Below are 12,485 nucleotides of genomic sequence, written 5' to 3'. Positions count from 1 at the left end.
TTCCTACATTCCATTCCAATACCACTGATTTTTTAATGACCCTTTGTCCTCTGTCTTTGACTCTTAGAAATGCTCAGACCTGTAAACTAAGTACTCTGTAATAACAGTCCTAGACAATGTCACTTCAGAGGCCTGTGGGGAGAGATGGACAAAACTGTCACAATCTGTTCTGCAGTGTAAAATTCATCAACCAATTGTTCCAGTTTCAAATTGTGCGGATTAATCCAAAAACCGGCATGGGATCCAATGCGGGGATTCCGTAATCCGTTGGTAGATTTTAAGAATCCAATCTGCGGAATCGATACTTAAAATCTGCCTGCAGATTGGATTGTAGGTGCTAAAATTTTTGTTTTTCTCGAAAAAGATGAATCGCCCCCTTTTGACATTGATTTGCAGAAATCCGCAGACCAAAAGGAACTGGCCGATCCACTTGCAGATCCAAATCCGCCCCCCAAAATGTGCCCATCTCTAACTGTGGGATTCCTTCTGTTGCCCAGAAGTGTGTACTGGACATGGGTACATTACTTATTGAGCTGTTAGATAACGTACCCAGTTATCCCTTCGCCATGTTGCTATATCAGGCTACCTACAGTTCCAGAGCTTGTAAGGTTTTCATTTGCTGGTTCATTTACTCTTCCGATCACGTTGCTGCGTTCCATTGTCCGTCACACGGATATTCCTCCCAGAATACCTGTAATATTCCTTCTCCCAGTATTCCTGTAATATTAATTCTCCCAGTATTCCTGTAATATTCCTTTCCCAGAATACCTGTAATATTCCTTCAACCAGGATTCCTGTAATATTAATTCTCCCAGTATTCCTGTAATATTCCTTTCCCAGAATACCTGTAATATTCATTCTCCCAGTATTCCTGTAATATTCCTTCTCCCAGAATACCTGTAATATTCATTCTCCAAGAATCCCTGTAATATTCCTTCTCCCAGTATTCCTGTAATATTAATTCTCCCAGTATTCCTGTAATATTCCTTTTCCCAGTATTCCTGTAATATTCATTCTCCCAGTATTCCTGTAATATTCCTTCTCCCAGTATTCCTGTAATATTAATTCTCCCAGTATTCCTGTAATATTCCTTCTCCCAGAATACCTGTAATATTCATTCTCCCAGTATTCCTGTAATATTCATTCTCCCAGTATTCCTGTAATATTCATTCTCCCAGTATTCCTGTAATATTTCATACTGTACTGATGAAAAACACAAGCAGTTTATATTGCAGCTTTCACAGACTTACAGAAATACTTTGTAATAACCGTAAAGCAAAAATGGATAAAGTGCAGGAAACTTTAGACATACATACAATACATGTACATTAATCACCTGGGTGTTTGCTATATAAATTAAGACATACATGTACATTAATCACCTGGGTGTTTGCTATATAAATAAAGACATATATGTACATTAATGGCGCAATATAAATACATACATACATTAACCCAAGGGTTCTCATCTCCCATCCTGAAGATCCCTCAACAGGTCAGGTTTTCAAGATATCCCTGCTTCAATACAGGTTGCTCAATCAGTGGCTCAGTTGAAGACACAATAACACAGTTGAAGACTGAACCTGAACCTGTGCTGAAGCAGGGATATCCTGAAAACCTGACCTGTTGGGGCGGTCTTGAGGACTGGAGTTGGGAACCCCTGGCTTAACCCTTTCACTGCCAGAAAGGCTAATAATGCATTGCTTTGCTGGCCCCTCAGGCAACTAAAGGGTTAAACAGAAAGGAGACTATCACTGCGCACTTGAAAAGAAAAAAAAAAAGACAACATCAGAAACCTTTTAATAATACAACAAGGTTTCCAGAAACTTGTGCTGTGTTCCTGGGTGGATTCAGGACACAAGCTACTTAGGATAACCACAGTTGCAATACACATTTCTGCTAGTCGGCTTTTAACAATGTACTTTTAGTTATTCAATCTTTTTCCTTTTTATTATACATTTCTCTTCTTTACATTTGCAATTTATATTGTGGCTGTTTCATTACAATGGTCTTTTTCTGGATAATTTACATGTTTTATTATTCATTTAAATACACAATAAAAGTTATTATTATAATTATTATTATTATTATTATTAATAATAAGGATGTAAAGCAGCAATCGCTCCAAAAAGGAAGTATATCTTTGCTTCCCCTGTATGAAGCAGGGGATCCTCTGCTCAGGGGCTCAACTGCGACACTTACAGAGGCACTTAAAGCGGTGCTTAAAAAAACTACTTTTTTTTTGTTTTAACATATCCAGCCTTTGATTACCTTTATTGAAAACTAATTACCTACGCTGCCGATCGATTAGTTCTCCCACGTCATGAGTGAACATATTCCGTAGATTCAGGAGTTTCCATAAACCCCCCGCCCCTCCCCCCCCCACCCAGTGTGTTGGCGACCCTTCAAGCCCCCCCCCCTGCTTTCACACCTCATTCTGCTCTATTCACCCCTCTCTGTATTTCTCTCCCCCTCTTACACCCCTTCTCTCACTACCCCCTTTTCCCTCTCACATTCTCCCCCCCCCCCCCTTCAGCTATCACACAGTAACCCCCCCCTCTCCACCCACACAAGTGGTTGAAAAACACTGGTGTACAGTATACTGCACAGTATCTTCTTCTTTTAATACAGTTAAGTATAGACAACTGTGTAAAGAATGACACAAACTATTTTAAAAATGCTCTAAGAAAAAGATTGTTATCATGTGTTACCTCAATTGTTTGCACTGAGGTACACTAAGCACACTGAGGCACTGAATCACACAAAGCACACTGACAGACACTGAATCACACACAGCACACTGACAGACACTGAGGCACACACAGCACACTGACAGACACTGAATCACACACAGCACACTGACAGACACTGAGGCACACAGCACACTGACAAATACTGAATCACACAGAGCACACTGACAGAAACTGAATTACACACAGCACACTGACAGATACTGAGGCACACACAGCACACTGACAGACACTGATGCACACACAGCACACTGACAGACACTAAATCACACACAGCACACTGACAGACACTGAGGCACCCACAGCACACGACAGACATTGAAGCACACAGCACGGTGGCAGACATTGAATCACAAATAGCACACTGACAGACACTGGAACAGACACAACACACTGACAGACACTGAGACACACACAGCACACTGACAGACACTGAGGCACAAATAACACACTGACAGAGCAAACTGTAACTGACAACTGTACACACAAACACACACAGCACACTGACAGACTGAAAAACACAGCAAATTAACACCCACCCACATGCACAACAAACTGACACACAAACACACACACACAGCAAACTGCCACAGAACCAACCAACTTACACACAAACACACACAGCAAATTGACACACAAATACACACAGCATACCTTCCCACAGCAGCACATGGTAATTCCTGCCCCTGATGTCACGGAGAGCTGGGGCGGGCAGAGCTCTGCAACTCTCTGCCTCAGTTCCTCCCCCATCCTCTGCTGCCTGCAACTTCCAACCCTCCCTCCCTCCTCCTCGCAGCTCCCGATCCAGCAAGTTGCTGTTAAGGAGCTCGGAGGAGGAAGGGGGCCCCGACTTCTGTCGTCGGCTAAATGTCTCGGCTCTCCCCCCTGTCGGTGACCCTGAGTGGGCCTCCGGGCTGTCCGGGCTATAGCTACGCCTCTGCCCGTGATTGATCAGCAAAGATCCTGCATCCCAGGGTTCACTAAGTGTCTGCCTTTCCGTTTTAAATCAATCCTTCAGACAGTGTAACTCAGCAGCTACAATGTATTTTTATATTACTAAGGTAACATTATCTATTGCTACAGTTTGCAGCTTAAACTGCTGGGAATATTGGCAACAAATGATCACAAACAGGAAAGTGTTGTAAAGATCTGGCACTGCTTGGGAGTTGGGCTAAGACTTGCTATAGAAATCAAAGTATGCTCAGTAGTGATGTACCGAGTAATTACCAGGTATACGGTATACCCAGCAACATTTTCCCTACCCAGAAATTACCTGGACCCGGCCCAGGGCGCTGGAACCCGGGACCGGGTAATTCCGTCCTGCTCTGCTCCCACGGTCCTCCTTTTGGAGAACGACAGGAACAGAGCAGCAGAAGAGACTTAGCTGCAGCTGGCGGTGGAGGGTGAGGAGGATGACGACGACATCCTGGTGGCGGTGAGGAAGATGAGGGAGACATCCTGGTGGTGGTGGGAGCACAGGAACATATGAGCAGGAGCAGAGTGCACTAGAGGACAGCCGGGGAGGAGCACGCCCCAGCGGTCTGACCGGTCTGTCTGCTACAGCGGCAGATACCGGAAGTCTGAAGACTTCCGGGTGAGACCGCTGGGGTGCGCTCCTCCCCAACTGTCCTCTAGTGCCACCCTGCTCACATGCTCCTGTGCTCGCACCGCCACCAGGATGTCGCTGGCGTCTTCCTCACCGCCACCAGGATGTTGCCAGTGTCCTCCACACCCTCCGCCGCCAGCTGCAGGTAGTTCCAACCTACCCAGCCGGGTAATCTTTGTCTTCCTCGTTACCTGGTCATTTTTGGGACCCGGTACTTCTCTAATGCTCAGTATATTAAAGCTCATTAAAAATGGCATTAAGAGTTGAATAAAAAAAATTAAAATGTATTTTCTAGGGCTACAGAACTCATTTATTTATATAAATATCTTGTAAGATATTTCAAAACGAAATATCTCTGGAGTTCTGGGGATCAGCTCTGGGGAACCTCTTGTTTTGAATAAGGCAATGTATAGATGTAAATAACACTGCTATAAAGAGTGTAATCAACAAATATACACCTACCAAGAGGTAACCAAGTTGTTCTACTTATTTATGATCCTGAACCTCAATACTGTACACCAGGGGTCACCAATCATTTTGTGCCCAACGGCATACTTGAGAGTAGAGGAAAGAGTGGTGGGCGCCAACCAATTTACGTAAACCATTTTTCTTCGTGATTTTTTTTGTATACGGTAGTACAGCCCACATTCCACGCAATGTCACACCGTGTACTCGCACTAGTCACGACTGGTAAATATGTCAGGCAATGGTAGGTGGCGAAGTACGACGGGGGACATACCACGCTCCCTCATCCCGTCGCCAAAACTAAACTGGGTACGCACTCAATCTATGCCATATTATGAACCGGCTGGCCAGTCACTCGCAGGCAACCAAAAAAGGCTTGGCCAGCGCCCTCGGGCACCGTATTGGGGACCCATGTTATACACTGAAGACCTTTCTTTTCCATTGCAGGTGCAGTAGTTGGTGCAGATATTCCTCAGCCTGAGATATGGATGCCTCAAGCAGACGCATAGTTATTAATGTAGGGGGGATAAGGTTTGAAACTTACGTGAGCACACTTCAAACCTTCCCTGGGACAAAGCTGGCCAGATTGGCCGAGCCCACAGCCTGCAGTGCTAACGATTACGACCTGAAAGACAATGAGTTCTTCTTCGATCGGAATCCCAAGGTCTTCGGATATGTGCTGGATTACTACAGGACAAAGCGTCTCCACTGCTCTGGCGACATGTGCAGGTCGATGCTGATGGAGGAGCTGAGCTTCTGGGAGATTAGCAGCACTCAGCTAGCTCACTGCTGCTGGCTGAAGGTGAACAACCAGGCCAGTGACCTGGAAGACTTCAGCACCTGGGACGATATCATGCAGAGCGAGGAGCAACAGCTCCTCGTCCAGGCGGACAGAGTGGATTATAGCTGGAGAGCCACATGGCAGCCTAAGGTCTGGGCTCTCTTTGAGCTGCCCTTCTCTTCACTGGCTTCTATGGTAAAGATTACTGTTCAGACCATTAATTAATACATTAATACCATAATTATATATTTTATTATATCGCGATGAGCATGTATCCAGTGTTTTACATAGCATTTTGAAGGCACTATGAGTCCCTGCCCTGAAGAGCTTACAATCATTAATTTTAGTGCAAAACAAGGTTGGTACCTGAGGCACAGGGACATAAAGTGACTTGCCCAAGGTAACAAGGAGAGCTGACACATTCATATCAGGTGCCCCCACTTCAAGAATAGAAGGTCTCATGCGCAAGTCCCGACCCTGTACGCCATATCATTTAATTATTAGTGTTTGACAAAGATAAAGTAGTACAACAAAATTGTTGTAATTATCTAGAACATACATAATCAATGTACAGAAGGTGTATGTGCTGAATAATAATTATTAGTATTATCCTTTATTTGTAAACAGTTTGAAAACGTATTCCGCAAGGCGGTACAGTGGGAGGTACAGAGTGACATCAATTACACAAGACCCTTCCGCAACCAATCAGCGCCAGTCAATGTACGGCTATTCCATGTGTTGGTATGTGTGTGTGTGTGTGTGTGTATGTCTGTGTTGGTAAGTGTGTGTGTGTCTGTGTTGGTAAGTGTGTGTGTGTGTGTGTGTGTGTGTGTATGTCTGTGTTGGTAAGTGTGTGTATTTGTGTGTGTTGGTGTGTGTGTGTCTGTGTATTTGTAATGCATATGTGTGTTTCATGCATTATGTGCATGTATATGCATGTATGTGTGTATGTCTAATGTGTATGATGTATATTTAGTTTTTTTTGTATATATTGAATATAAATGTGTATTTGTATATGGTATGTGTGTGTTACACTAATGTTGCATGTTTGGTATGTGTGTATATGGTGTAGTGTTTGTGTGTATATATGGGAGGGGAGGGAGGAGGGAGAGGATGGGGGGAGGGAGGAGAGAAAAGATTGGGAGGAGAGATAGGATGGGGGTAGGAGAGATGATGAGGAGGAGGGGGAGAGGAGATGAGGAGGAGGAGGAGGATGAGGGGTATAGATGATGAGGAGGGGGAGAGATGATGATAATGAGGGATGATGACGAGGAGGGATGGGGAGAGATGAGGGATGATGAGATAGAGCAGGGGAGCGCAATCTTTTTCTCCTGAGCCCCCCTGTCGGCTGTCCCACTCTCTGCGCTCCCCCATCCCCTTACCTTAGTTCCTGCTTTCTGGGCGTCATGATGTCACGTTGCCATGGCAACCCCTAAGATAGAAGATCAGGGAGAGGATGGGAGGGAGAAAAAATTATAGTCAGTATTATTATTAATGGGACCCTGAAATGTATTTTGCCCGGGGGCCTGCGAATGTCTAGCTACGTCACTGGGGAGCAGTGTCGTTGAGAGCTTTGTATATCAGAACTAGGGTTAAATGTAATGCTAGAGGATATGAGAAACCAGTGTAGGGATTTGCATGGTGGAGCAGTGAGTAAGGCATATGTGTCTGGCAGCAGGATTGGGGATGGATTGAAGTTGGGACAGGCGAGTAAGGGGAATGCTAACTAGGAGAAGGTTGAAGTAGTCAAAGCGGGACAGGATGTCAGTGAATTAGGATTTGAATTGCATCCTAAGTGAGAAAAAGGCGTATCCTGGCAATGTTTCGAAGGTGAAGGAGGCAGAATTTAGTGACGACATGAATGGGAGGAGAGAAGGAGAGGGCGGAGTCGAGGATGATCCCTAGGCAGTCGGTTTAGTGTTCGATGAGATTGTGGTATTACTGACAATGAGGGAGAGTTTGGGTGTAGGGGTGACAGTGGAAGGGGGAAAGATTATTAATTCTGTTTTGGACATGTTAAGCTTCAGGCAAGCAGACGGTGGACATCCAGGAAGAGATTGTGGAGAGACAGCCAGTGCCACAGGACAGGAGAGGCAGGAAGAAGTCAGGGGAGGAGAAGTAGATTTGGATGTCACCAGCATAGAAATGATACTGAAAGCCAAAGGATTGTATTAGTTCACGAGAGAAGAAGTGTAGAGTGAGAAGAGTAGAGGCCCAAGGACAGAGCTTTGTAAAAACCCAACAGAAAGAGAGATTGAGCGGTTGGATAAGTATCACTTGAACCAGGAGAGGGTTGCATCACAGAGGCCAATGGAGTGTAGGGCGTGCAGGAGAAGGGAGGTGATCAACAATGTCAAAAGCAGCGGAGATATCCAGGAGATTTAGTAAGGAAAAATGACCCTTGGACTTAGCTGTACGTTGTTAGACACTTTTCTTAGTACTGTTGTTCGGTGGAGTATAGAGAACATAAACCAGATTACAAAGAGTCAAGCAAGGAGTTGGATGGGAGAAAAGAAGCCAAGCAGTTGTATACTAATCTTTCAAGTAGCTTGGAGGCAAAGGGGAGCAGAAACATAGGACGATAGATAGACAGAGAGACTGGGTAAAGAGAAGGGTTCTTTATAATTGTTGTAATGGGTGCGTGTTTGAAGGAAGATGGGCATGTGCCAGAGTTGGGACAGAGGTTTAAAAAATGAGTTAGGATAGAGCTTAATGCACCAGAGAGGGAGCAGAGGAGATGTGAGGGAATAGAATCAAGTGGGCAGGTTGTTGGGTGGAGTGAATAGAGAAGCACAGAGACCTCCTCTTCAGTTACAGGGGGAAATGAGCTGAGAGTGGATTTAGGTGTGCAAAGGGAGATAGGTGTTGCATGTGGACATAACCTGAAGAGGTCAATCTTTCTCTGTGAAGTAGGTGGCAAGGTCGTGGGCCGTGAGAGTGGAAGGATTTGAAGGTGCAATTGGGCAGTGAATGGAGTTAAAGGTGGCAAACAGGCATTGAGGGTTAGAGCGCAGAGTTAGTATGAGAGAAGAAAATAGGTTTGCTTGGTAAGGGAAAGGGCAGTGGTATAGGAGGAGAGTAGGAATTTGTAGTGGAGGAATTCTGTCAGAGTGTGATTTCCTCCAGTGACGTTCCGCAGTATGTGAGCACTTTTGGAGGTACCAGGTGGAACTTGTGTGCCATGGTTGTGATTTAAGATGTCGGGGGTGACGTGTGGTGGCAGGAGCTGTCTTGTCTAGGGCTAATGAGAGTGTGCTGTTGTATAGAAAAGTTGCCAGGTCTGGGCATAAAAGGTTACAGATAAGAGAGAGGAGAGGTTGCAAAGATGTTGAAAATTGAAGGGCGTCTAGAGCATGTAGGTTTCTGTATGGGAGTGTGGAAGTAGGTGTTGGGGAGGGTGCAGAGGGTAGAGTTAGGCTAAAGGTTAGGAGGTGATGATCAGAGAGAGGGAAGGAAGTGTTAGAGGAGTTAAAGACAGAGAAGTGGGAAAAAAACAGATCAAGGGAGTGTACATTGCAGTGAGTAGTAGAGGTGATCCAGTGGGAGAGACCATAGGAGGAGGTTAGAGAGATAAGATGGGCAGCTGAAGTGGCATTGGGATTCTCCATAGGTATGTTAAAGTCTCCCAGGTGATAGTAGGAGTGTCAGAAGAGGGGAAGGGGGGAAGCCAAGCATCAAAGTTGTCAAGAAATGGAGATGTAGGTCCAGGGGGGTGATAGATGACCACGACACGAAAGGAAATGGGGGAAAATAGATGGATAGCGTGGACTTCAAAGTATGAGAAGAAGAGGGAGGGGAAGAGAGTATCGCATGAAATGTGCAACATGGAGAAAGTAGTATGCCAGCTCCTCGGCCCTGTCTATTCCCTGGTTTTGGGGTGTGGCTGAGAGACCACCGTAGGAGAGAGCAGCATGAGAGGCAGTCTCTGAGGTGTGACACAGAGTTCTGCAATAGCTAGAAGGTTGAGAGAGTTGGAAATGAGTAAGTGTATTGCAGTAAGTTTGTTGCAGACAGATCGTGCATTCCATACTGCACAAGAAAATGAAAGGAAGGGGAGAGGTGTAATGGGGATGAGGTTGGGATGATGTGTGGTGAGAAGGAGACTTTGGGGTGTGTGGTGAGAAGGAGACTTTGGGGTAGGATGTTGGATGGGAAAGGATTGGAATGTTGATAGGGGCAGGATTAAGGGACATGTTGCCACAGAGTAGGAGTAATAGTAAGGAGAGGAAGAGAGAGTAGGGTACGGAGTTGTTGGGATTTTTTGGGTGATGGGGGTCTGATGTGAGAATCAAATGGAGGTGATGACGGTAGGAAATGGGAAATTAAGAGGGAATGTTTAGGGGTGAACGTGTAGGATCTAGGGATGGAGGCAGAAAGTGCGAGTGAGTGAGTGGAGGCAAATAGGGGGAGCAAAGCAATAGTGGTGCAAAACTGAAAGGCGTTTGAGGTCATGACTTTGCATTAAGCTATGGTGTTTCCAGTTGGCATGTGCAATGCACAAACAGCAGATGTGTGCCATCTGGCTGCTGCCAAAGCGTGCCACATTTGGCAGTGCCAGGGTGTGTTATGGGATTGCAGAGGAAGGTGTGAGGAAGGTGTGATGAGTGTGTGCAGACAAGTATTGGGAGAGATTGCGGTAAACAAAGGAGGGGCATAAATTGTGCAAGCTAAAAGGCATGGAATCAGTGTGGAGAAGTGAGCTCACCGTGGCTTGCCTAGTAATATCCTTGTGTAGACTAAGTTGCTGAAGGATCCAGTCTCTAGTCCAACTACTGTCTAACTACATACTTAAAATGTCTCACTTTAAGATGCAATCCCTTTAGATGCTATGGTACCCTGCTTTGCATCCCAGGACTTCTTTGAAATGTATACATCTAAACAGTCACATGACCTCCACCTGCCAAAATAAATCTGCCTATTACAGGCTGGACAATTAGCAGACAACACAATTAATGATCAAGCATCCTAAGCCCTAACATACCAGAAATCAACAAATACATTCAGGGAGGGGTGCTAATCTGCTCACATTATAAAGGTGAAATGATTTAAGGGGACAAGTTATTATTTTGAATATTAATTGCTGTGGTCATAAGAAGTTTCACAGTTTCCCCAGCGCTCCACCCATGCTCGCTGCCTTGCTTGAAGGGTGGGTGCATTCCTCACTGAGGTAAGACTAAGACAGCTTTGCTCCAGGAGAGACCTCTTGGTTTAGAACACGTGATGGGTTCTTAAGACGGCTGGTAGTTCTCCATAAGGGTCATGGAAACTCCTTTCATCTGATACATTTTTGACAGTCCCTTTCAGACTTAGAAATGTTTGGCCATAAAACTTCAGGTTGGGAAACAGCTTCTTCAATATGTATTTTCTTTCTGTTGCCCTATTTTTCCCAACTGAAAAAAGAAGGTTAAGACCAGAGGTGGAGAAACATGTCTTCCCCACTTTAGAAACATGTGACAAATCTATGTCTTTCTTATCGGCTCCATTTGTTCAAACTACCCCTGTTACACTATAACACTATCAATATTTGTCCCCCATTAATATTATGACTTTCCTTTTTTGTTACAGTGTGTCACTGCTATCTCCCTTCTGTTCATCATTGGGGCCATTGTGATCTTCTTTGAAGAGACCAAGCAGCACCATCTCTATATGCTTAACAACACCCAGTCCACCGATGATGACATTGTCCAGTCTTTTACACAAGAGCTTGATCACCAGAAGGTCACCTACTTGCTCTATCTGGAGCTTGTCTGTGTTCTCTGGTTCACATTTGAGTTTTGCATACGTTTGTTCTTCTGCCCGGACAAGAAGAACTTCATGAGAAACCTGCTGAACTTGATAGATTTACTTTCCCTCTTTCCAGTCTATGTGGAGCTGCTGGCAAGAGGATACGTTGAAAGGATGGACAACTTATGGAAGGTCCTGGGCTTCTTCCGTATAGTCTACATTATCAAACTAATCAGAATCTTCATGCTCATAGAAGGTAGCATCATGCTGAGGGTACTTTCTGGCACACTCAGGGCAATCATGAGGGACATCTTCATTCTCTTGCTTGTTCTGGCTGTTGAAACGCTGTTTTTTGCTACTTTGGCCTTCTATGCAGAATGGACCAATGCAGATATATATATTTACAAGCATGATCTCTTTGGAGACATCTACTCATGCTGCTGGTGGGCTCTGATTACACTAACCACCGTTGGATATGGAGATATGTATCCCATTACCACATTTGGCAAGGTCATATCAAGTTTAACAGCTATATCAGGCATCATGACCATTGTGATACCTATCCCCATTCTAATTATCAAGTTCCAACACTATTACTCCATTGCCTTAGCAAGTGAAAAGCTACAATTGCACAGAAATAATGAACGGAAGTAATCTGTCCATAGAGACATAGGAATTTACAGCAGATACTAATTAGCTCATATAGTTGCCCTTTTTCACCTGCTGCAAAACAATAGACCCTATTTAAAGGAGTGAGCATAGCTGCAAGCTTTTTTGCATATACAGAATGTATGTATATGCTATATATGTGTGTGTGTGTGTGTGTGTGTGTGTGTGTGTGTGTGTGTGTGTGTGTGTGTGTGTGTGTGTGTGTGTGTGTGTGTGTGTATGTGTATATGTATATGTATATATATATATATATATATATATATATATATATATATATATATATATATATATATATATATATATATATATATATATACAGTGTTCGACAAACCTATACATTTGCTCGCCCCGGGCGAGTGGATTTAACCCCCGGGCGAGTAAATATTGGCCCAAGCAGCACACGTTTGGTACTAGGTGGCGAGTAGATTTTTTGGTGATTTGTCAACCACTGTGTATATATATATATATATATATATATATATATATATAT

The 12,485-nt window shown here is 44.3% G+C and overlaps 1 protein-coding gene across 1 annotated transcript in view; it reads left to right on the top strand.

Moving 5' to 3' along the window:
- The window catches only part of LOC142503676 (voltage-gated potassium channel KCNC1-like), a 12,878-nt gene extending 733 nt beyond the window's left edge, over positions 1 to 12,145 (top strand). Inside the window, exons 2-3 of the mRNA XM_075616257.1 lie at positions 5,269 to 5,797; positions 11,168 to 12,145. Coding sequence (XP_075472372.1) covers positions 5,306 to 5,797; positions 11,168 to 11,980 — 1,305 coding nt within the window. The 5' untranslated portion in view covers positions 5,269 to 5,305 and the 3' untranslated portion in view covers positions 11,981 to 12,145. The remainder of the gene's footprint in view (positions 1 to 5,268; positions 5,798 to 11,167) is intronic.
- The last annotated feature ends 340 nt before the right edge of the window (positions 12,146 to 12,485 follow it).

Source organism: Ascaphus truei, chromosome 10, assembly GCF_040206685.1.
Source record: "Ascaphus truei isolate aAscTru1 chromosome 10, aAscTru1.hap1, whole genome shotgun sequence".
NCBI lineage: Eukaryota > Metazoa > Chordata > Amphibia > Anura > Ascaphidae > Ascaphus > Ascaphus truei.
This window is presented reverse-complemented; position numbering and strand designations above follow the sequence as displayed.